General features: G+C 36.3%; 1 protein-coding gene across 2 annotated transcripts in view; it reads left to right on the forward strand.

Annotated features, from left to right (window-relative positions):
• Nucleotides 1-27,544, forward strand: part of LOC140057081 (HEAT repeat-containing protein 3-like) — an 86,710-nt gene that overhangs the window by 3,899 nt on the left and 55,267 nt on the right. For both annotated transcript variants that reach the window (XR_011846870.1, XM_072102616.1), the window contains exon 2: nucleotides 20,837-21,009. Coding sequence is in view for 1 of the 2 variants with exons in the window: in XM_072102616.1 (XP_071958717.1) it covers nucleotides 20,837-21,009 (173 nt within the window). In the remaining variant the exon portion in view is untranslated. The remainder of the gene's footprint in view (nucleotides 1-20,836; nucleotides 21,010-27,544) is intronic.

Here is a 27,544-nt window from a genome sequence, read left to right on the forward strand (position 1 = left end):
TGTAAAAAGTATACATGAATGATTTGCATTTGTATAGAACGCCTTTGTCTTAAAATTCCGTCTCCACCCTGCTTTGACGCGATTTCTTTGTTTAACATACCTAGGTCTATTGTTCCATTGTGGCAGTCCAGCAAACACATAGTGGTTTTCTAATGTTAGTGTTTGGTTAATGTTTAGGTTCACTATAACCGTTATTTTATTACATTTCTATAACGTAAAAAGAAACATTCAGATAACGTTTTTAGGTTAGCATTTACAGGATACATAACGCTATAAAAACGGTACTTGAATTTTAAAACCATAAAAATCAGAAAAAAAAATCAATAAAAACATTATTAGATAATGCCTCATTTCTATCATTTTATTATACATAACCCTAACCCTTTATTTGTTAATACTGTACTAACTTAATTATTTAGATAGATTTAGATACACAAAGGCGCTAGGCCGGCAAAAGTTATTAAAATATGTTTCAGAACACAAGGTTTATTTCATTGGTACATTATATTTTATCAGTAAACCGTATATTAAATGCCTGGAATTTTTATCATTTTATTTTATTGATGATCCTCCTTTATCTGCAAAAAAATAAAGACATTATTAGATAGATCTACATTGTTATATGTAAACATTTTGTATATTCTTAAGTTGTTGGAATTCGATCATGATTAAGTCAATTACAAGGCGGTAGACCGGGAACCAGTCAACTGACAGAAGAGGGCTCTCAATGTCATTTCTATTGACGTACCTGCACACAATATTCATAACCACACACCCCCACTTTAATAATGGAATAACCCTAAAGAAAACTCCGGAGCCAAAACGGCAGTTGATCCAAAATCATTGCTAGGTCTGCTAATAAAAGTTTGATGGAGGCCTCGCAGGACATAACTCTATAGAGTAAATGGTTGCGCTCTATAAAGTAAAGGGCCTAGGCTAGTTACTAATGTTTAAAGATGTACGCCGTGGCTAAGATACGGTACCGTATTCTAACTTCTGTTTACTAAAGGTACGGTAAAATTGCATTACGTCATAACCAACCAATGGGGTGCTGGTACGTGTGTGACGTCATCGTATAAGGACTTGAGATTTTTTTTCATATCGCGTCTCTGTTGTTTTGTGTAGAGAATTCCTATCGGCGGCGCCAGGCTGCGTGGGGGTGTGTGCGCTGCAGATGAGGGTTTTATTTTTATTCCAAATGGCCTATTTAGGCCTATATTTTTTATTAAACTTTGTTTACAATGGGGATCATAAACAACAAGCAAATGCGGACAATAAAGGGGCCCTCAAATACTATGATTTAGACAGTAGCCCCAGGGCTAACGAGTCACAGAAATCAGCGCAAACATGCAGCTGGCCCCAGCCTGGCATCGCTTTCCCTACACAAGCAAACTCATATAATGAGGTTATAGTAGGCGTAGTAAGTAGGCCTAGCCTAGGCCTCTTTTGAAACGGTTTTCTGTATTCTAGAATTAAAATCAACATGTTTTGGCTTTTCAATAATAATAACAGACGTAGGCTACATTTAGTTTTTGTCACACACGACGGCGATAATAGCGATAAATATAAAGCATAAAGAAAATGCGGCTGTTTTCGCGATATGAAAAAAATCCACAAAGTCCTTATACGATGACGTCACACGTCCCAGCACCCCATTGGCTGGTTATGACGTAATGCAATTTTACCGTATCTTTAGAAGTTAGAATACGGTACCGTATCTTTAGCCACGGCGAAAGATGTATTGTCCCTTGAAACACAAAAAAATGAAGGTAAAAATATTCTAAATTTAAATTGGCCATATCAAAGTAATATTAAAGTTAATGACTTTAAGTCGAAAATTTGAGTCAAAAACAACAAGTTTACGTAATTAACAGGTTTTCGTCTGGAAAATCGTCATGAGCGAGAGTAAACAAAGATTTCAAACCACGAGTATGCATTATGCATAATCCTAATTAGGATTGTTTACAACTCGTCACGATTGAGAAGGTGTTTTCACACAGATCGCGAGGAAGTTTTATGATTATGCATACAGAGTAGAGTTTTGATCGAAAACTTTGACTGGATGGAAGTCAAAGTTATTTTTTGAACAAAAAAACGTCTGTATTTCAGTTAAATTATTATTTTTTCTACTAATTTTTAGTGAAAGTTAAAGCCCCCTTCCCTACGTTTTTTAGATCTAATTTAAGATCACAAACTATATTTAAATTTAATGTCAAAATAATACTATATGGTCCTATTGCGATAACTTTTTTCGTCTTTAAACGGTTAAAAATGTGAAAAGTAAGTCGATTCTAATAATTATAGCGGCCCGCTATAAATCCCAAAATGCATTGCGCGCGGATTGATATTTTTGTTTTTCACCTGTAATTCGCCCACTTTTCGATCGATCGTGAGGCCAAAACAGGGATGTCACCAGCTTTTTGGAGTGCCGGTCGCCAAATTTACCCCCGGGGTTTGTCGTTATTTTAGCGAAACATAAAGAATTATGAAAATAAATAACAACAAATTGCGTCAGGTCTAGGCCTACCCTTGTACCACCGGGGAGTCGCCGTTATTATTCGCGAAAACAAAAAAAACGCTTACAAAATGAATAGCAATAGATCGCGTCAGGCCTAGGGCTAGCCTTGTGGACACTACGACCACTAGGCCTAGCTAAGACTTAGATAGATGCCCCAAAATCTGAATTCCACAAAAACAGGCGCTTCCTTATTTAGGCCTAACCCCTAATCAAATACTGTAGATAAATTATTAGCCTAGACCTTACTACTTGTTGCTCGATATAATATGTTTGTGTTCTTTCGCGAATTCCGGATTTGTTGTTTCACAACTGTGCGGCAAGCATGTAGTGCATGGCCGGCAAGAACAGACACGTGTTTATGGGTTAACTGAAGTTCAGCAACCTGAAGTTATCCAGGGACGTCCAGTCCAGTAAGTTTTATAGCAGTTAGCAGGGGAAGTCCCCTGCCGCTGCGCGCGTGGTTGTTGTTGTTGTCTTTGTGCCGTACGTATTTGTTTGTCTTTCTTTAGTGTTAATGTATTCAGTGTTTTTAGAGTAAAATAATAATAATAAATAAAAAACAGTTTATATTTTCATTTGTCTGCTTTATTTTTACTTCATTCTACAGTAAATCGATCTCATTTTACTGGCACTTTTAACATATATAATATTCACAAAATAAGAAACATGGCATAACATAATAATTCGGTGGCATAAGAAAGTACTGCGTACTTGTTGTATTTTTAATCTGTGCAAAATAAAACGCTTGAATGGTCGCTATGTGAACTTTAAACTTGTACACTGTGCTGTGTAGCACGTTGTTCGCCATGACTCACAAGCTGTAACAATGAATACCAGGGCAGGGTAGGCCTGGTATTGTGTTACAAATAAACATGGAGGTATAAATAGAAATAAAGTAACGTACGTAACCACGGAAACATTTGCTGTAGTCTTTTGTCTTATCTATATGAGGCTAGCTTGTCTGTAATTAACGATGTGCTAGGTAAAATGTTTCAGTACGAATTTTAGTAAGGCCTAGGCCTAATATAAATATCGTAATGATTAATAAATAATAGTGGTGGTCGGCAGCCTGTAAATCCTGGTCGGAAATTTTGAGTGCTGGACGGGGCCGACCAGCGTGGTGACATCCCTGCCAAAACAAATGGAAGACTCCTAACTTTTCAGCGAAAATACCGGGTTTTCCCCAATTTGTATCAACGGAGTCTGGCAAAAATAGAAAGACAATTAATGCAGCAACTATACAACGTCAGGCTAGGTATATAGCTAGCGTAAGATGTTCGTACGTTACCGATGTTTACCAGCTAGGCCTACAAAACTAAGCCTAGCTAGGCTAGGCCTAAGACCGTCCACGAGAGGTCGATCACCGCGAGCTACTTGGGTAGTGCATTGTTTCTCACTTTTTATCATAATTTACCATAAAACGTACATTTAAGACAAGGAATGACATGGTTTAATGTTTTTAAAGTGATATATATGTATTATTTTCCAAAAAACGTCCAAAATTGCAGGGAAGGGGTCTTTAATAACTATTTTGATACTTCAAAATGACCCACTTTTTTTCGAAATCTTTCATTTTTTATTTGTTTTGAATTAGTCAAAGGGACAATACATCTTTAAAGCACGCACTAACTGAATAATAATTTGCATTAGTTTGACATGAGTTTCGTATTTTTTAATAAAGAAATAATATTGTTGTATTCATCATTGTGTGTATCATAATGTTATATTTTTAATTTGTTCTTTTGTTTTTTTTTTAATATTAGAATTTTACACAGGAAATATGATGGGACTGCCAGAGCTCCAAAGTTTCCCGAAATATGTGTGTTTTTCCGATTTTCCCAGATTTTCTATTCAGATCCCCGCCTACCCGAAAATGGGTTATTATCCCCCGGAAAATGGGTTATTATCCCCCCGAAAATCAGGGCCTAGGCCGGGCCTAGCCTAGAGAATTTCATCTAAAATAACTGAAATTAATTTAAACAACATTTTCCCAAAGCAAATGTTATTTCACAATTAATACTCCTGGCACTGTTTATAATGACACCCAGTATTTAAACAAAAGCATTTATTAGGGCTTTCTTTCACGAATTAACAGCCATCCATCAACTGCCAAGCCAATCACACATGTGACACTAGCTGGGTTCACATTCAGAAATTATTGTGAGTTTCTTTATCATGATGTTCTATATGAACCTGCAGGAAGGATCTTGTTTTATCAAGTTAATTCTCACGTTAATTATCATGATTTTACGAAGTTATCAATGATATACTGTATTAGACACCGTTAAGGCCAATTTACACAGACGAGCGGTAACGATAAGCGGTAAAGTTGAGCTGAAAAGCAAAACGCAAAAATAGAATCTATGTTATTTCTTATGACCATTTATACAGAACGCGGAGCAGTTGAGCGAAACAGATTCGATTTTGTGAAAATACCGCGCGGTAATTGTGGATTCTGGCCAATCAACGACTGATGATTGATGTGACGTCATCTATCAACACCTTTTTTTTAGCGTCTGTCGAGTCAAAGACCACAATAAATACGAGTGCCGTAGTAGACCTAGCCTAGTTTTGCAACTTTTTATTCAGAAATGCAAACAACTACGACGCGACTAATTGTCCGTATAAGGATAGTGAAAAAAAATATACATTTTAGTACGTTATTAGGCAACAAGTCCCTCTAAAACTCAAAAGGCCTGTGTGTGCTGGGCCTACTGACACATCCAGGCCAGCAGTGACTGTAACATGCATTAGCCTCAAAGCCCACACGCACGTAGGCCTACTTTTCACCACTCCGTTCACGAACTCTGCGTGCTGTGTAAATGGGAAAAGCCATGCGGTTTTTTGCTTACAATTACCGCTTACCGTTACCGCTCGTCTGTGTAAAAAATATACAGCCCTTAAAATTAACGCCGGCGTAAACGGCAACGTGAGCCTAGCTAGGCCTGATAATTATCTACGCGTCCATCGAAAGGTGGTTCGTAGGGTTAGTAAACACCATTGTCCTCGCCTTTAGAAGCATTGCAATATTGCAAACAAACAATGTATTGTTCGCTATTTAAAATCCTATCTACGCCCTACGCATCGGTTATCCTAATTTGGCTGGACATTCGCCGACGAGACGACATTGGGCCCCTGGGCCTTCAGTTCACGCAGAGAGAGTTTTGGCGGCCTACACTACTGTATAACTGTTTAATACTACCTTGGGTTAGCGAATTATTAAAAAAAAGACTAGGCCTAGGCTAGAACACCAACAAAATATAGGCAAAATAAATATATATTCTATGTTAAGATTTAAGGTCTGTATTAATTATGGTCTTCTGTCGGCAGTCTTTTTGACTGAACGTTTTTTACTATATTTAGAATGAATTGTTGATGATCTTTTTTGTCTGGATCGTTTCTGGATCAACTGGGCGTTCGCTATATATTATTTTTATTAGTTGGCCTAGTTCATTGTGTTGGATCGTTTCTCTACGTTCGTTTACATCGTGGGAAATTTATATTCGCCATTGAGTAAGTAAACATGCACGAAGGAAACGATTACGATTAAAAAATGTTATATATTTCTTATTATTTTACAACTGGTCCTCCGCCAGTCAAAATTAACACATTAATTACACCTTGTTACTTCACTAAAAACATCCAGTGTTCTCCCCAGGATTCAAATCAAGCGTCGTGCTTCACGAGGGGGAGGGGGCATTCCGACACTAAGTACTTGAGTCACAGGCCCACCATGGTTGGGGCTGTGGCGAAGCGATTTTTGGTAATTTACACCCTAGATGGCCGGAAATGGTACTCTCGCACATAGCATTTATGTTGAATGACACCTCTGGTTTGGCAGGAAATAACACTTATAGCGCGCTAGCAAACAACAAAACGATCGTAGCCAACTTTTTCCGCCGGTAAACGTCAGGGGGAAGCCCCAATGAAAAAAATAGGCCTAATCTATTAGCCTACTCATCAGTAGGACAACTCTAGTTGGGCGGAAACGAAACTTTATAGCGCACTAGCAAACAGTAAAACCATCGTAGCATACTTTTTCCGCCAGTAAACATACGCGATAAAAAAATGTTTTTGCGGTCAAGGGGAATTCCCCGATGAAATAAAACTAGGCCTACTCATGAGTAGGACAACTCTGTAGTTGGCCGGAAAGACACTTCATAGCGCGCTAGCAAACCGCACAATCGTAGCCTGCTTTTTCCGCCGGTAAACATACGCGATAAGAAACATTTTTTGCGTTCATTACGAACGTCAAGGGGAATTCCCCGATGAAATAAAAAATGCCTACTCATCAGTAGGACAACTCTGTAGTTGGCCGGAAAGGACACTTCATAGCACGCTAGCAAACAGCCCGATTGAGCCTACTTTTCCGCAGGTAAACATACTGTACGCGATATATGAAAAAAAAAATATGCCTACTCATCAGTAGGCAACTGTAGTTAGCCGGAAACGACACCTCATACCGCGTTAGCAAACATTAAAACGATCGTAGCCTACTCTTTTTTTTTTTGGCGGCGGGTAAACATATGCGATAAAAAAACATTTTTTGTGTTCAAATACAAACATCGGGGGAAAGTCCCGATGAAATAAAACTAGGCCTACTCATTAGTAAGACACCTAGTTGCCCGGAAATAAGACTTCATAGCGCACTAGGAAATAGGAAAACATTCGAAAGAGAGACATGGCAGTAACAAAACACGTGCTTACATCTCTCGGCGGCGGCCGGTGAAAGCACCATGTGACATACAGTATCGCAGTACTGACATCCCTTGTCACTCGACTTTCTCACGAAGTAGGGCCTAAAACATTCTAGCACCGATGTACAAATGTACCTTAAGTAGTGAAATAAGACTTTAGCGCACTAGCAAATAGGAAAACGATCGTAGCCTTCTTGAATGTATTATACGATCAAAGCAGCTAGCATTGAATTGCGCCTAGAAATCATTTGATGACCTGCGTATGTTACCGACGAAAGAGTAAATCCCACCGATAGTCGATTAATTCAGTGTGATATTGAAAATAATAATATCATCGATATTTATTTTTAATACACATAACATTTTTACAAGAAAAACAATACAATCAATCATTTACTTTATTTACAATATACAAGTTACTACATTTTAGACAACAGCCAAATACTAGAGATCGAAAGAGAGACATGGCAGTAACAAAACACGTGTTTACATCTCTCGGCGGCGGCCGGTGAAAGCGAGTCTCAGTTGTTTAACACTTTGTTACGCAGTCTTTTGTTTTTCGTCTAGTGGTCATGTCACGTGTCTCGTATGCATTAGGCTCTTTATGTATGCCGCGCCTCAGCTCTAGAGAAAGTACCGTACCTGCCTGTTAATCTATTTTTAGATTGTTGTGGTTGATATTTTTAAGCGTCACGGATAAGGTTTTAAGCGTCACGGCCGACCGTAAAGCGTCATGGTAGAGAACCCAAGCGTCACGGTACCGTGACGCTTCAAAGGCCTGGGGAGAACACTGAACATCGTAGGGTTTTTTATTAAGGTTACGAAGTTCAGAAAGTAGCTCATTGAAATTTGTTTATTGAGGTTACGAAGCCAAACAATGGAACCTACGAAGCCAACAACGTAGCCTACGTTCTATCTACGAAGCTACTTTGTAGGAAAAGTTGCTTTTCAATTCATTTTATTCTTCATCGTAATTGTTATGATCATATTGTATTTATTTTGTGATGTTGTGCAAAACTAAGCTAGTTGTTTATACAGGTACATTTTGGAGGGATTGATTAATTGTATTTGGCCCTGTCAAATCTGTGCTTAACAAGCACGAATGTGCAATACTCGGGGTACAGCGAAAGAAGCTGTAATGACGTCATAAGACCAGATGTAACGTCACATACACATCAATAACCGCGCTACCAAATACGACTATACGGTACCACCTTCGAGATGTGATATGGCTGCATCCGGTTTGAAATTAAAAAATCCGGCTCTATATAGTCCAGTCAATCTATGACAAAAAAGGGCGTAACCCAAAACAAATTGCAATAGTTTCCAAACCTTTTTTATTTGATTCTATAAGCATCTGGGAAGATCATTTCCAAAATCTACCAAAATCGGTTCAGTGGAACATACTTTTTAAGGGGTTTTAAGGTCATAGGGGTCAAATTACAAATTTTTCTATTTTGAAAACTACTAGGCGTAGCATGTTAATTTTGGTGTCAAACTATTCAGAAGACCCATATTTATATGTACTCTAATGAAACCTTTTTACCAAAAACTACAGGAAAGCATGTTTTTGATCTTTGACCTATTTTAGTGTATATTTTCGTATATTCGTATCTTAGTAACCAGTGGGCGTAGATGAGCGTTATTTGCGTCAAACTACTCAGAAGGTCAATGTTTATATTAGTTCTAATGGAAAAGATTCGTGTAAAATGACCGGAAGTCATTATTTTGATCTTTGACACATATTCATTATTTTAGATTTCTCAGTAAATACATTTTTTATATCTCAGTAACCACTAAGCACAACTTCGTCAATTTTGTGTCAAAAGATTCAGAAGACTCATATTTATATTCACTATAATGAAAAAGTTTTTTAAAAAATGGATAGAAACTATGTTTTTGACCTTTGACCTATTATACCAGTATATTTGTTTATATTTACTCTAATGAAAACAAATGCAAATGTACAATATAACCGAAAATCATTATTTTGACCGTTAACATTTTCTAGTCGTGTCATGAATAAATCTCGAGTCTCGAGTATAACATTTTAAATTTGACCAAATAATAAGTGCGGCGATCTGACAGACGTTGGGCTGGAATATCAACTGATCTTGCCACAGAACAGTGTCTTATGCGTACTGTAGCATAAAAACAAGAGGAGGTCTAACAAGAGGGCGAGGATTAACAGAAACGACTTGTCTGGGTCCTTTCAACTCCAGTCTGTGCCAAGATCAATCATTCAATGCAAGAGTTCACTAACGTTTCGTATACTACCAGTGAACAACATAAAGAAACAACATATGCCAGAAAGATGAAGGACCTCAGTGATGTACAAGACATATCAAGGTATCTGACACTGCGAAAACCATTCAATACAGACAGTACAAAATCACTGACAAACATTGCAACTGGAGTAACGGCACATATCAATGTAGACTGTGACAATGCCAAGCATGTAGGTCAACAAATTGTGCAATCAATGACAAACCAAAAGGTCGCCGACTACACATTTCGGAAAAAGAGCCAATCCATTACAATGAACTCTAAAAGCGCATTGAAGATAAAAGATGATGTGGTCAATGTAGATCCTTTACTTCTATTTCAACGACTTGTAACTGCCGGCACAAGATGCGATAATGTATCAGATATATTTAGATTGTTTGAATCATTAGATATGATGAGGTCTGCAAATAAAGCTAGTTTAGCTGATAGTTTGTGGTCAACAGCAATCGAGGTTGCTCCAGAACCTCCTGATCAAATTCAGTACGTCTTAGATGGAGGAGCACTACTTCATAAAATTCCATGGACAAGAGGGGCTTCATGGGGAGACATTATGAGAGTATACACTAAATATATTTCTCACAAATATGGAAAACCCATTGTTGGTTTTGATGGGTACGATAACTCACTAAGTACAAAAGACTGTACACATACAAGGAGAAGTGGTGGTGGTGGTGTAGCTGTACACTTTGACCAATCTATGACCTTACAAACCAAAAAAGAAGAATTTCTGTCAAACGTTCAAAACAAACAAAGATTCATTAAGATTTTGGGAAATAGTCTTGAAAAAGAAGGTTGTACTGTTCACCACGCAGAAGCTGACGCTGACTATCTTGTGTCGAAGATGGCTCTGTCCTGTGCAGAACAAATAGGCACGGTTGTCATCGCAGATGATACAGATATCCTAGTCCTCCTTATCCACAATGGTGGTCACACCAAACATAATGTATGGTTCAAGCCAAACCAAAGGAAAGAAACTAAAAAGGTGCAACGATGTTGGAACATTGCGGCAACAAGACTTGACCTTGGCAGCGATGTTTGTAAATATATCCTATTTTGTCACGCGTTCCTTGGATGTGACACGACATCGCGATTTTTTGGTATTGGGAAAATCAAAGCAGTAACTAAAGTAAGAAGTGACTGTTTCTTTTCTGAACAAGCCAAAGTGTTTATGACTTGTAAGGCAAACAGACAGGAGGTAATTGCAGCGGGTAATAACGCCATTTTGTCTTTGTATGGTAGCAGCGATAATGAAAACCTAGATGAATTGAGGTTTCGTAAATTTCATGAAAAGACTACATGCAGTACTAAAGCAGTTCATCCACGTTCTTTACCCCCAACGGCATCAGCGGCAAAGTATCATAGTCTAAGGGTGTACCAACAAGTTCAAGTTTGGCTTGGAAATGAAGAAAATGTACCTCCAGATAAATATGGATGGAAGATCAGCCAAGGCAGGATGATACCATATTTGGCGGACAACCCCCCAGCACCACAATCGCTCCTACAAATCATAAGATGCAAATGCAAAACAGGCTGCTATAATATGAAATGCAGCTGTAGGAACAATGGATTAGATTGCTCCATGGCATGTAGTGAGTGTCGAGGTGTATGCGCAAACATTTCACTAGATAAAAATGAGATACCGATTCTGAAGATTCAACAATGGGTTTGTAAAATCAGACGATTGGTAAATATTCTCAACCAGGCCTATTTGGATATTTTTCTGTTTTGTGTGTTTTTAGAGTAAATATAAACAGAATAATGAATAGTTAAATGTTTTCTTGGGTGCTGATCTATGAAGAAATATAACACCAATATATTGCCCCAATTACTAAACGTTTTCTGGATAGATATCAAAGGTCAAAATAATTACTTTCGCATTGACTATATACACAGACATTTTTTATTAGAGTGGATATCCTTCTGAGTTGTTTGACACAAAAAATGCTCATCTAAACCTATAGTTCACAAAGATACAAATATATAAATATAATAGTTGAAAGCTTCCGGTCATTTTCTGTAAAAATAGTTTCATTAGAGTAAATAAATATGGTTCTTCTGAATTGTTTAACACAAAAGTTACGCTTATTGGTCACCGAGATACAAAAAATATATTTAGTGAGATATGAAATAAAGAATATATGTTAACGGTCAAAACGATGACTTCCGGTCATACCACACAACACTTTTTCATTAGAGTGAATATAAACATAGACCTTTTGAATATTTTGACACAAAAAATGCTCATCTACGCCCATTGGTTACAAAGATATGAATATACCAATATAATAGGTCAAAGGTCAAAAGAGTAGTTTCCGGTCATTTTTTTGTAAAAAGTTTTATTAGAGTGAATATAAATAAGGGTCTTCTGAATTGATTAACATAAAAATTACGAAGTTACGCCTATTGGTCACTGAGATACAAAAAATTTAATTAGTGAAATAATATAAAATAATGAATATATGTCAAAGGTCAAAATGATGTCGTCTAGTCATAATACACAAAACGTTTTCATTAGAGTGAATATAAACATAGACCTTCTGGGTATTTTGACACCAAAAACGCTTGTTTACGACCAGTGGTTACCGAGATATGAATATGCCAAAATAATAGGTCAAAGGTCAAAAACATGGATTCCGGTCATTTTTGATAAAAAACTTTCATTAGAGTGAATATAAATATGGGTCTTCTGAATTGTTTGACACCAAAATTACCAAGTTCGGCCAAGCGGTTACTGAGATATACAAATATATAATTTGACCCTCATGACCTCTTGACCCCTTAAAAAAGTATGTTCCACTGAACCGATTTTGGTAGATTTTGGAAATGTTTCTTCCGGGAACATATAGAATCAAATAAAAAAGGTTCGGAAACTATTGCAATTTGTTTTGGGTCTATCGGTAGATTGACTGGACTATATAGCTTTGAGGACATGTCCCTGTAGTTTATTCATGCCAAATCCCAGCTCAATACTACAACTAATAAGGGAGGAGTAGTACAGGCCTCGAATTTTACCGCGGCCAGTGCCGTCGGTGCCCTCCCAGTTGGCCTCAATGCCCTCGAAAATGAATAGCACCCACGGCCACTACTGGCCTGCCCTTTTTTTGCGTTGGCCGCGAGTGCCCTTCTCGAGTTTTTCCACAATAAAAACCACTGAATTAGATAGAAAATAATGTCAAGAAGATTTGTTTACACGACTCGGACGAGACGCAAAACTATCGCCTGTCTTTGTTGCAAGGGGATTTCCCTAAACGCATTTATTAATACACAAACACTGAAACAGTAAACAAAACATCGAACATTTTGTAACCAAAACAATATCGTCCCGGCCGCCGTGCGTGGTAAATCATGATATAGATAGTACATTAAAATACAGGGGTGTACACTTTTAATAATCAAGCTAAAAACGTTCCTCGATCGGAGGTTACTGAAAGTATTAAAGTCGCACCACCCCACCTCAATAATCGAGGTAGCCGCCTTCGATTACAGGCACTCCTAGCTAGCCTAGCCTAGCCTATCCTCCCGCCGCCAATCCGGTCGAACACACGCAATTCAATTCATTGGGAAAACAATTCTATTTGACGCACACGCACCCTCTGATAAGAAATTTCACACACGACGTCCGTACGTCGTACGTACGCGAAGGATCGGATCTTTGGAAAAACAATTCCTTTTAACGTACACGCACCCTCTGATAAGAAAATACCATGTGCGTTCCTGCATGGTGTAGTCCATTATACGTGTAAAATTAGGGGTGTTTATTTTTAGCACCAAAGTTAAACCTGCACCTCAACCCGAAGATCGTTGGAAGTACTGTATATCATATTTATATTTTATCGCACCCACCTCAATAATCCAGCAGACAGATCATCGAAAAATATTGTTTAACAACGTCGTACACTAAATTACCAAACGCGTTTTTACCTAACTCAAGGAAATGGTATAGTCCACAATACACGTGCAGAAGGCCGGCTAAACAGAGAGAGAGAAAGGGGTCGGTGTCCGTCCGTGTTTTGAATTCTTATAAATATGGATTATACTAACAAAAAAGCTTCAGAAATCGAAACTCGGAAAATAACTATAATTTATATTCTACTACATAATGTCATTGGCTTGATTTTTACCGTGGTTAACACTCTGTGTATGAATAGTTGTAGGTAAGGCCTACAAACAAATTGTTTTTGTATCATGTTTTCTCCGTCGGCTGCTAGCTAAGTAAGGCTGAGTAGCTTGCTGTTGTTAGGTTCTTTATACCTGTTCTGGGGTTCCTTGGTTGGCTTCACGTGCCTTTTTATCGCATTATTTGAAACTAAACGAAACATTCAAAACAGGACGGTAAACTATAAACGCTGAACGTCGTACCTATTTATTATTTTTATATGGATCGTAAATACACGTACTATTTATATGAAATACAAAAAGATGTATTGTAGACAGTCCTACTACTACTACTACGCAATCTGATGAATAGGGGGAAATCCCCAAAACATTTTGCGGGTAGAATTTTTTTTTTTTTTGGAAAAAATTCCACCCTCAACCGGAAACAAGCTATTTTTTAATTTTGGCCTAGTTATTACAATATTTTTTAATTTTGGCCTTGATGCCCCTTCGATTTAAAACAAATGGCCTTGGGGCCCCTAAAATCAATGAAAACCGGAGGCCAAATGGCCTTGCCCCTAAAATCCCCAAATTCGAGGCCTGGTAGTACTTTAAAAATCGCACTTTTTACTCAATAGTGTCCAGATGGAGGAGGAGGAGAAAATGAGTAAATCCTAGACTCGGTTACCCCGAGTAAAAAAGTGACAATCTCTAATTAATATGACTAATGGAAATTAAAACATGTGGACAATTTCTTCTCTGGACCTTTAGTTATGACGTATTGTGAATTTAGTTGCTTCAGTGGTAAAATTACGAGTTGCAAATTCGGCCTATACTTGAGCGAAACATATGGCGGGGTAGTTTTCTCAAAACTGTGGTAGTTCAAGTCAAGTCAAGTATCATTTATTGTCATTTGTTTTAAGGAAAAAACATAGAAATTCTGTTTGCTCTGTTGGCGGAGCACAATATCCAACGGACACAACACCAACTCAAACAAAAACATAACAAAAAGTGTCTACATGATGTTTAAGGCTCTAATAGCTCCTGGAAAGAAACTATTTGTAAATTGTGCCTTATTGGCCTTAATAGAACAAAATCTCCGCCCGCTGCGCATCGACTGGAACCTACCGTATATTTCGGTGTATAAGTCGCACCTGTGTATAAGACGCACCCCCTAACTGAGAGTAGGTATCCCAATGTAAAAATTCAAATTAATGATGGTACTTTTTCTTTCAGTTAATCAGAAGGAACTTACTGAACATAAACTTTTGCAATTTAAATGATTGAAATCGGATTATCCATTCAAAAGTTATGGTCCGTTAAAGTGCCCAAAAAACAGTGATTTTGGCTTGAAAAATGGCTAATTATATTTGAACCCATTTTTGAAGGGTTATAACTTTTATACTAATAATTTTAAAGTTCTTATTTTTTCCAAACCCATAGATACAACAGAGTTGTACAAGAATATTTTTTTTTGGGTGTCCTCGACATTTTTTTTTTTTAGATATTGCCCTCCAAAATTCGTCAGAGGGCTTTTTACGCGTGATTTTCCCAATGTCTAAAAAATGCCCAAAAAGTTCCTGTCTTTAAATGATTCATAACTTTTGAACCAATGTGTGATTTAACTTCTTTTTTTTTGCATTGCATAAAATGTAATATGTATTTTAGTAAGGTTATTTATATTGACAGGTAGGTAATTCTGAAATACAACATAAAATATTGTTAAAAAATGTTAAAATGTGAAAAAAAAAAATATTGCGTTAAAAAACTGTGTGGGTATTGTTTCTTTTCATTAAATATTATTTTTCGTAAGTATACATTTTTTTAATAATTCTAGTATTTAAAGTTATATTTATAATCATATATTATTTTAATTGATTTCCGAACCGCCAAAAATAAGAATTAAGCCCGTGCTTATTATGTGTTCGATTCCATTTGGAGCGCCGGGCCAAACGTAGACTCGGCCGCGCCTACTACAAGTTAAGTTATATAGGCCCCTAGCTAAGAAGGTCTAAATAAAAGCCTGATGCTAAATTCTGCCTAAGAAATATCGGGAAGAAATTTTTTATTTAACAAAGTAATTACCTCAATGGTATAATTGTAACATGTTTAATTTTATTTCCATTTCGATAATTCTAACCGAAAGTTGCACTTTGAATTGAAATATACGGAATAAAATTTAGGCCTAGAAACAGAGCGTAGACATACAACGGCAACACAGGCCAAAGCGCGTTTCGGCTGCCTACATAGAATGGCTTACGGCCGCTGCATAGCAAAATCAAAGCTTCTTAAATTTCTTCGGTACATTTCTTCCTAACGTACTTGCTTTATATAGTAGATTTATAAATATTCCACTTATTAAATAATTTAATAAATCGGTAAAATTGACGTTTCGAAGCAAATATTCCATGAGAGGCGACATTTTTCGACATGCCTCGTGTGCGGCGAAGACTAGTTCAGAAAATGGAACAGTCCACTGCAGGGGTTATCCAATCATTAATTAACGCGCTAATACATGCATACCATGCACATTGTCTGGGCGACGGTAATTTAGTAATAAGCGGAGAACTGAATCCCCCCCCCCCCCCCCGTAAGGAAAATGGTAAACACTGATATTATGGTAGGGATTATTTTTTTCAGTGGTTGGTCTTGTTGGCCTCTTCGCACGAGGTCCACGCAAAGTCAAATAAAACGATGTGGTTTATCAAACAGAAATATAAATTAGCTTCAATTCAATACTAAATTAGCCAGATTTTGATAATAAGAAAGACTAAAAAATTCAATTTTTATCGTTTAAATTGACATTTGAGGCGGATTAACATAATAATAATAACCGATTTACATATCAAAATAAAGAGTATTTAAAGCCTGATAACATGCAACAAAAATTACTCCACCACCTATTATGGACCTCGTGCGGTCGTGTTTTGAAAATGGGTAGGTGTTTTCCAAAGTTATTTTTAGCGCGCGGATTTCGGCTCGCCGGCTTTTGTACCTCATTTTTAACTCGCGTTTTCTATTAAAATATTTAATAAACATAGATTAAAAATATATGAAAATAATCCCTTAAACAAGATCTTTCCAGACATATAATTTTTATTCACATGTGTATATAAGAAACAGTATATTTTTAACTTCAAAGACACGTCACTTTTTGAAATTTCACGAACGTGTTAAAATCGCGGTAACGAAAATCCGCTTCATTGGGATACCTACTGAGAGTAAAATATCGGTATTTTTTATATTGTTGATGTATAAGACGCACCTTATATTTCATCAAAACAATGTTTTTTTAAATTGTAATATTATTGTAATAATATATTTTGTTATCTACAACGGTGTCCTTTATTTAGGTTTTTCCTTACCTAGGCTCGGCCGCGCCCAGCCTCAACAAGTTCTTTCTAACTTGTTATTCATGAGTTTTCGCACCCGCAACATCGAGTGCATGACCGTGTGTGTAACACGTACGTGTGTGGGCTAGCCTCGCTCGATCATTTCGAGAGGGCGCACATTTTCACGGACAATCGTATTCGATTAGTATCTACGTATCCGAGAAGTGTGTACGCTAGGTCCATGCTATAATCACCTGGAGAATATACTAGTCGAATACTGTACACCATGTGGCCGCCAAGAAGGGCTTGCGCTGGGGGTCGGCGATCGTGCGTATAACTACTGTATAAATAAATACTATTCCAATCGTACGTAAAAGTTTACAAATGAAATTTTATCGGAGCGCCTAAAACAGCTCCATAATGAACAAATCTTTTCATCATATTTAGTATAACATCATGCTAAAATGCCTTGACAACTAGGCAGAAGCAGGTTGCCGTTACGTTAGTTAGTTACTGTAGCTAGACCTAGCCTACTCACTGGGGTAGCACTAACATTTCATTTTGTTTAGCCATTTGGCGAAAGTCAAAATATTTTTTTTAGTCAAATCAGTTTATCTATAGCCAAAATGGCTAAAGTCAAATTTTTTTATTTAGCCAAATGAATCTGTTTATAGCCAAAAATTAAAATTGTTGAAATATAGTGGTTAAAACATTTTAGTCAATTTATCTATGTCGACAGGTCTATACACTGTTCCCTGAACATTTTTGTAAGGCATTGAGATAAAGAACCATGCCTAAATCACTGTATGATTAAAAAAAATATTTTTTTTGTATTTTTTTTACATGATCAAAACAATTGTTCAAATTGTTTTTAATCATACAGCATTCATACAGTTATCAATTTAATAAGAAACATTTTACAGTTTTCTAAAATCCCCTGAACGCTATGTTACTTTTGTTTTTTACGCTTGGCTGGTCATGTTTGCGTGTGACGGCTTCCATGGCGTACCAGGCGAAAATCGTGTCCTAGAATCACTCAGAATCACCGCCGCGCAGCGGGTTAATGTTTTTAAATTGGGTATGCTCAAGAGGTGCAGAACCGCCGGCCTAGGCCTACAAAATTATGTACAACAACCCAACGGTATATCGTATGCTAAAAATATTGAGGAAAATTCCTAGCAAACGAACACTCGTATCGTTGTTAAACGTAAGATAATATAGGCCAAAGCACAGAGTACACATCTTTCCATCCCTCAAGGCTGCGCCGAAGCGTTTCTGTCAGGGCGAGAAATTGGGTAGCCGAGAAATTTATCCCGATTATTATTTATTTACACAACAACACAGAAGCCGGCGGCCGGCCCCGCTCAGATGCACGTGTGTGTTTAGCTAAATCCCCGTTAGACTCTACCATTTCCCGCATGTTGTTTTGTTTACACTGACGCACGGGGGAAGTTTATTAAGGGTAAAATATGAAACTACATTAAATTGGAAGACTCTAAATGCATAACGCATACATTTTTGATTTCGATAAGATTAAGACGTCATTCATCGAAGATACTATAATGTTTCTTTTTAATCTGAAAAGTACACCCCTATCGAAAAATAGACAATCCCGGTAATTAGCTGACCGTCGGCTACGTAGTCGATCGTTTGTGCAGCGCACAACACGTGATAGTTTGGGTAGACTTATCATCCATGTGTCGTGTAACGTCTGTCTCTCTGTGCAGTCTATCTCTGCTATCTCCATCTTTTTGAAATAACAAAGAGACGCCTGGTACAACGAAACAAGTTGACGACAAATGAAGCTTGAAGTAATCACCTGTAATCACAAATAAATTCTTGGAGATCGACAAATGGACCTTTTAGTTGGACTTTATGCTTTCGCCAAAATGATTATTTAATTATCTATTTTATCACATGTCATCGCCAAAATGGCTAAAGTAGCCGTTTTATTTTTCGCCAATCCAGAAACGTTTTCGCCCATGGCGACTTGGCGATCGGCCAGTGCGAGCCTAGACTCAGGCCTAGCAAACGAGGTGATGATATCGAGGCCTAGGCCTATGTACAATCTGTGTGTTGAGGCATTTATGTTCGGTGTATAAGACGTACCCTTAATTTAGAGGTCAAATTTGCGTGTCAAAAGTGCGACTTATACACCGAAATATACGGTACTAGAGGCCGGATGAAATTGATCATCTTTGATAGCCACTGCCTTTTTCAGAAGACGATCCGAAAATATGTTCTCCAAAGGCAATTGTGCAGATAAATTATAGACGATGAATTATTTTCGGTAGCGCTCCCGAACCATACTGTTAAAGAATACGTTATAACACTCTCTATAACTGACCTATAGAAGAACGACATTATTGCAGAGTTTATACCAAAAGTCTACATAGGAAGTAGATTCTTCTCTGGGATTTTCTAGTAATGCGTGTTTTAATTCAGATCAGTTTTAGCGTAAAATGACAAAAATGACGGACCATCAAAAAACGCTGCATTGCTAAAAAAAAGTCCCTAATATTATATGTATAGAAAAATTTGACCACTTTCCTATTCTTTTAAAAGCAACAAAATAATTAGGGGTTTTCTGGCGTGATCTTTTCATTTATGCATTCAAAAAAGTCCCATGACAGTTAGAAATACTATAAACTGAGAACAATTTAAAAATGTGTTTTGAGGTCTCCTGGACATCGGTCTTTGTTACAATGGCCAACAATCCAGTCATGCAGGTTGGGATAACTGCTGTTTTGTCAAGTCAGACAGACAGTTTCTACACTCACGCTAAGGTCAAATTTTCTTTCGAAAGGTCGCCGATTTTTTTAAAAACCATGAAAATGGCTAAATTTTTTGGTACTGTATATACATCAAATAAATATATAGATTGTTCTCTTGTATTGTTTTTATCTTTATTCATTCAAAATTTGTGATTAAAATAAAAATAAAACATGACCGCATTAAAATATGTTAGGCCTATCTACTGCAGTCTCACCGGCCTGACGCGATACCAGTCGCCACGACCATAGCCTATAGGTGGCCTATTCAACGGTTGACTATGCCACAGCCGAGTCATGTATGATCGGCGTCAGGCTTCTATCAATTATCAGCAATGCAGCCTACCTGGATAAAGTTTTTCATCACAAACAATATAAAATAATAAATAGTTTCGTTTGTGTTTTATATGCTTCTTATTCACTCGCGAAAACATCGTAACACTCCACAAACGAACTACGACGTCGGCGGAATGTCCATGCAGCATGTTTGTTATGTTATTGCGCGATATTTTCATCTATACACATGCGCAGTTTGTTTGTTTGTAATTACAAGTTTTGTGAATAATATAAATTTTTTTTCCGCAAATTGACATCTCCAATCGCAATTTGCAAAAACGTGAATGGGTAGCGTGAGTATAGAGTTTTGAAATGATTACGATTTAAAAATATTTTGTATTTTTGAGTAATTTACAACTTGGTCCTCCGCCAGTCAAACATAACTCAGTAATTTTCACCTTGTTGCTTCTCAAAGAACGTCACTGTAGGGTTGTTTTAACTAATCTTGCGGAATCCTTACGAACTTCAGAATGTAGCTTATTGAAAGTTGTTTATTGCGATTATGAGGCCAAACTACATAGCCTACATTCTGTCTACGAAGCTAGCTCCTATGAAAAGTTGCAGCATTTTTTCCTTCTGTACTGTAGCTCAATAACAGTTTTATTTTGATATTAAACTTTATTGCTTTTTAATTGGTAGCAAAATTGGCTAAAAAAAATGTTTAACTTCTCGCCATTTTGGAGGAAAAAGAAAAAAAAAACAGTTGAATCAAGCATGACTTAGTAATGTGGGTGATTTTATTAGTTTTGTGAGGTGCAAACACATAATTAATATGTTAATTTGATACTATTCCTTCCCCAGCTTCAAAGTCCATCATTTGAGGAAAGAGCTTGTGGATGTTCTAGTATTGCTAACTTAGTGATAGATAAGAATGCCCTACAGTTACTATTAGACCAAGGTGTAGTAAAAACCTTAGGCCCACTGCTGCTTGACAAGAATAATGTAATAAGAGAAGGCTCTACAGGATGTCTGAGGTAAATAAAGTTTTATATTTTTATTTCATTAATTGATGTACAGTACGGTAGATTTTGCTTGCCTTCCATTGTGAATTGTTTACCTTTCATTAGGTATCCCAATGAAAGCGTACCGAGGGGTATCACTTTTGAAATATTAAAAAAATTCGAATAAGTAGTATGACTTTGATGGTAAATAAATTGTGTTCACTCTTAATTAATACTTTATTTGTTTTGTAATTTATATTGTTTGAAAGTACTTGTTTTAATCTATGTATAAGTGTGTTTACAATTAAAATTAATGAAGTAGTTGCCGAGAAAATGCGATTTTAAAACGGTTCTAAAATCCCGTCGAGCCGATTTCCGCGCGTTGAAAACCTCATCGGAAAATCCCCATCAGTTTTCAAAACACGATCGCACGATTACCATTGAAGCTAGCGGATTAATTTTGTTGTATGTTATCAGGCTTTAAATGAGCTTTAATTTGTGTGAAAATCGTCTTCTATAAATAGGTTTTTCGTAACGAAAGATCAATTTTGGTGACAAAAAACCAATTTTGAATTTTATGGATTTTGGTATTAAATTATAGCTAAATCTACATTGAAATCGATAAAACATAGATTACAAACGTATTGTGCATGGTAATTGTGCGAACTACATTTTAAAATGGTGCATGAGGCGTAAATCCCGTTCAGAATTTCGAAGATTGAACCATTATAATCCGGTGAATATTGTAGTGAGTAAAATATTGTACTGTAAAGTACGCGCTAGTTTGTTGTGACGTTTTCCGTTTAATACATCAATGCACCCTATCAGCGAATGGTACGTTCCATATTTTGAACACGTTGTTTTAGTTTTCCTCGCTCGACTTCGGCCGGCTCGACGCGAGATGTGTGACAGCAGCGATGTCGGAGATTGACATGTCCTATTCCGTCGTAGAATATCTGGTTTTACACATTAATTTAACAACTTAAAATTGATGTACGGTAATGTGCGGAAGATTTATTATGCAAGTATACAATACAAATGCGTTAAGTTAAAATGTACCGAAGAAATTTATTAAGCTAATTTACCAACGTTACATTTGACTCTGTATACGGCGGTCGAAAGTCATTAACTGCGACCGAAATACTTTAACGGGAGCGACTACTGATCGCGAGTAAGCCGTGACTTGGCCTAAACTTTAGCTCCGTATTTCAATTTAATAACGTAATAATACGAAAAGAAAACAATTTTTATAATGTTGTATATACTATTCAGGTAAACAATTAATTGTTTTAATTAACATTGATTATTTTAAATGAGTTTATTTTGACCCATTGTGCGTTTGCCTTAAAAAGAGCATATCTTACTTAGCAGCCCAGCTTAGATTTGGTGTCATAATCATACGGGCCTAAAATCTTGTTTTACGTATTCAAAAGTTATATATAATAGTATGCTGTTCAGTGTTGCGTAACGATGATTCCAACGCGTTATTAACAGTCCTTGTTATGGTATGTTGGTGAAATCCTATGATGACTCAAAATAACGGGTTATTAGCAGTCCGGTCATTGTTGTTACAACGCGTTGTAACAACGTAAAAAATTATATTTATTAAAATAATCATGTATAATACTGTATCCTAGGCCTACCGTAAAATAAAAATATATATAGGCCTAGGCCTACACGGTAAAATAAAAATATATAGGTCTAAGCATACTATTTACGATTCGATTCATGGTATTTTTTAGCCTGGTACGTCGGGCGACACGTGTCTAAATTTCTAATAGCCGACTTTCACCTGAAAAAAAATACGCATTTTTGATCCCTGGATGTAACATGATATTGACGCGAATACCGCACTACAGAGAGCTAGGCCATGAACGATTCGTTAAAAGTACACCGCCAGACAATCGGGTAGCTATTGTTTAGATTACATACTATAAACAATTAATAACAAAGAAAGCCTAGAAAGATAAGCTCCTCCTCTCGTTAAAATTGTTAAATAATTTTGCTTTGACTGAGCCATTTTGTGACGGTTTCAACTCTTATCCATAACATTTCATTAATTAAACAATCAAATATAGATTTGCACTTTAGACAATATTTTTTTAAATAATTTACTGTATCAGTTCAGACTGTGAAGAACATGGATTTCGAAAGGTACACTTTATTTAACGCCAGGAATTCTTCTCACGGAAAAAAATGTGCTGATTGCAATCTGCATAAGCAACCAAAGATCCTGTATCTTTCTGGGATTCTGCCTTTTCCCCAGATTTATTGTTATTTGTATATGACATAAAACCTCAGTACTGTGGAATAATGCTACTCTATATAGGCCTACTGTCATTCAACACTATCGTCCGTTAGCTCTGCGTTTAACGGACACAAACACTCAGTAACCTGTGGAATAATGCTATACTCTGTATGCTGTCATTCAATATTATATAACACCTATATAAATTCCTGTCATTTGATTGGACGAATGTGGGTCACATGGCGTGCAATAGTACGCACTATTCAACGATCGTTAAATAGTACTTTTTGAAACATTTTTGTGTACGAAAAAAAAAATGTCTCGCGGATGAAAAAAAATCTAGTACACAAATTATCCTATGATATGGCTATGTACTGTGAAATACAACAGCGCCACCTGTCGTCTGGTCTCAGTTTCATTTGTAAACACCACCGCGAGATATGCAACAGCAGCAGATATTTGTGTACGATTTGGACATTATGTACTAATTTCATTCAAAGAGGCATTTAAATTAGCTTTAGATCGTTTTTAGGATTTTGATTAATTAATGGGCACATCCCTACAAGACGTGGAATTGTTGGAAAAACCATAATTAGCTTAGATAAGTTCCAATTGTCTGTCGAAGTTTTGCCTTTCAGCCAAGCTAGTACTAGGCTACTAGGTCTAGCCTAGGCCATGCTAGTATTAGGCTAGGCCTAGCCTAGGCGTTTTAGCCTTGCTAGGCCTAGGATTGTTTGGTCGTTTGTTGACATAATTAACACAAAAGTAGGTGTGTTTACGAAATCCATATAAATATAACATTTAATATAACATTATTAAAAACCAAATGTTACTGTTTTTAATCAAATGTGTGTGAATGAAATGTAGTAAGCTTTGGCTAGGGCTACCTTTTATTTGATTCAAATAACTAGAATTTATTTAGATGTTATATAAAACAAATAATGAATGTTTTGTATTCGTGTAATGGTACAAATAATGGCACTTGGTGAATGATGAAAGGTTATATCAACTCGGCTTTGCCTCGTTGATATAACCTTTCATCATTCACCTCGTGCCATTATTTGTACCATTGCACTCATAAACATTCATTATTTGTATACTATCGTCCGTTAGATCAGCGTTTAACGGACACAAAAACTCAGTAGATTGTGGAATGATGCTACTCTACTGTAATTCAATACTATCGTCCGTTAGAGAGAGAAAGGGGTCGGTGTCCGTCCGTGTTTTGAATTCTTACAAAAAAGCTTCAGAAATCATATAACTATAACTATAATTTATATTCTACTACATAACCTATTTATTATTTATATGGATCGTAAATACACGTAATATTTATATGAAATACAAAAAGATACAGATGTATTGTAGACAGTCCTACTACTCTACTACGCAATCTGATGAATAATAGGGGAAATCCCCAAAAACATGTTGCGGGTAGAATTTTTTTTTTTTTTTAAATTCCACCCTCAACCAGAAACAAAGCTATTTTTTAATTTTGGCCTATTCGAGGCCTGTGCGTGTTGTACATCGCTTCACGGTGCTAAAAAAACCATGTGCTTTCTAATAACGTGACGTCATATCGCCCAAAGTTTCCTCCTCTGTTTTTGGACACACTTCTACTCGCGCGGCAGCTACAGTCAGTAAATGTTTTAGCTCTAGATAAACGGCGACCGGTTTCTATATTGTTTGGTCCATACCATCGTCCATAAAGGCTATACATGCTGATACTATCGATACGACAGTCGGGGTTTTATCCGTGTTTACAATTTCGCCATTTTTTTTTTTCAATCAGGTGTACGGGGTAAAAAATAAAAAAGGAATTAACGTCAAGAATGCTAAACAAAAAATTAGTATATTATAGGAATGTTCTATAAGTTGAAAATGTTCAACAAAAATTGTGGAATTGTAGATGCTGATAATTTAATGTTGGGTAAGGTTGTTTTAACAGCATTTTTTTTGCCGTTGAAATGACGGTTTACCAGTCCAGTAAAGATAAGTCAAAATTAGGGTGAACCTAGAACAAATTGCAACAGAATTTTTTTTTGTTTTGTCTGGTAAATATGGTTCAAATGAATATCATATCCAAAGTTTACCAAAATCGGACATCGGGAAGTGGGTTAATTAGCATAAATTCAAAATGGCCGCCATTTGCTATTTTGAAGCCTCATATCTCTCTAACGGTTGGATTTAGACCACCTAAGTGCATTACGAGTAGATATAAATGTGATATTAAACATTCTAATTAGCATATTTAAATTTCCATATGACGTACTTATGACGTCATATGGTAGTTGTGACGTCATATATTATGTTATAACTGTTTAAATGACATTGTACTATTCGAACAATTTAGGGACTGCAAGAAAACATGTTTCTTGACATTCTCCTTGTTAAAATGAACATTATTTCCAAAGTTTACCAAAATCAGACGTCAGGAAGTGGGTTAATTAGCATACATTCAAAATGGCCGCTATTTATCATACCATTTTGAAGCTCCATATCTCCTTAACGCTTGGTTTTAGACCACCTAAGTGCATTGAGAGTAGATATAAATGTGATATTAAACTTTATAATTAGCATATTTAAATTGCCATATAACGTACCTATGATGTCATAAGACATATGACGTCATGTATTTTGTCACAATAATGCTCAATTGGCATTATTCTAAGGGGAAAACCGAAAGGAAAAAATGTTTTTAATCTCATGAAAATAGTAGAACATTTACCACATCCAGGTTAAGATCATGGGTATCAGAAGTTATTCGGCCACCCTTCACAACATGCAATAGAACATTCCAGTTAATTTTCTGCAACTGCAACTTTTTATAACTGCGTATACTGTATATCTCATATATCTCATATTTAAAGAAATAGGATTCTTAATTAAGTAATGAGTCTGGGATTTAATAATTCGACCCCATCTTAAATATGGAGTTGGATCACAGTAAGTTTCCAATCCAAAGTACATACATAGAAAATGTAATGTTGGCGCCGTCAAAATACTTCCACCATACATGTAGGCACAGCAAGTCTACTTCATTGGCTTTTCTGATGTCTTTTTAAATTTTGGACCAAACACTTTTTGCTTAGAATAGAATGCATCCCCCTGTTTCTTTGCAAGTGCAGAGCATTACAAAGATGTTGCAAATTTGCTCCTTAAGATGTTTTCTTTAAGTACCAATTATTCCACTATTTTTTGCTTCTTCTGTCTTAAAACGCAATCGCTTTTTTTAATTATGGCAAAGTAAGATATTTAATAGATCCCCATCTGCATTCAAAGTTTCTATTCCATTTTTCTGACATTTTTTGTCAAGGAAGTTGAATACTGTCTTGTCGAAAAATAAAATACTGTAATTAGTAGTGGCAAGTTTGAAAATTACTGTATTACCTTAACAACCCCTTTTTGGATTCCGTTGATGTGTATCTTTTAACTGATGGTTCTTCATCCTAGTTAACACTAGGATGAAGTTTCCTTGTTATATGCTCATTGAATCTTGGAAACAGCATTCAAAAGATAAACATTATATAAAACATCATAAAAAGTTGTTATCTCATAAATGATCGACACCAAACAGATGCAATAAAATAGCAAATTTGAAAGAGCAGAATGGAGATGCTGACTATACAGAAAACTACAGTATGACATTTATCATTTTCATTTCAATTGAGATGAGTTTGTGGGAATATGATGGGTTTGAATAGCCTGACCCACAATCAATCGCCTCATTACAATATTTTTTTTATTCCTTTACCAATTTAAAGAGATAAAGTTCTAAAAGATGTAGTTTTAGAAAACACAAAACAAGATGTGCGCTTGAGTACAAATCAGTTTCGGAAATACAGTTGATGATCACCTTTCATACGGTTCTGTAGAATATCTATTTTCATAAGATTTTGTAAATGGAAACTTAATGATAAATTTCAATGGTTTTTACATATATCTACTCGTAATGCACATAGGCTGTCTAAACCCAACCGCTAAGGAGATACAGGGCTTCAAAATGGTATTTTGAATTTATGCTAATTGACCCTCTTGAAGTCTGATTTTGGTGAACTTAGGATATCATGTTCATTTCAACAGGAAATTGTTAGAAAATTGTTTTACTGCAGTTTCTACATTTTTTAGCATGGGATAATGCCATTTAAGCAGTTATATAATATATGACGTCACAACTACATTATGACGTCATATTTACGTCATATGGTAATTTAAATGTGCTAATTGGGAAGTTTAATGTCACATTTATATCTACTCGCAATGCACTTTGGTGGTCTAAAACCACCATTACGGAGATATAGGGCTTCAAAATGATATAGT

This window comes from Antedon mediterranea, chromosome 8 (genome assembly GCF_964355755.1).
Source record: "Antedon mediterranea chromosome 8, ecAntMedi1.1, whole genome shotgun sequence".
NCBI lineage: Eukaryota > Metazoa > Echinodermata > Crinoidea > Comatulida > Antedonidae > Antedon > Antedon mediterranea.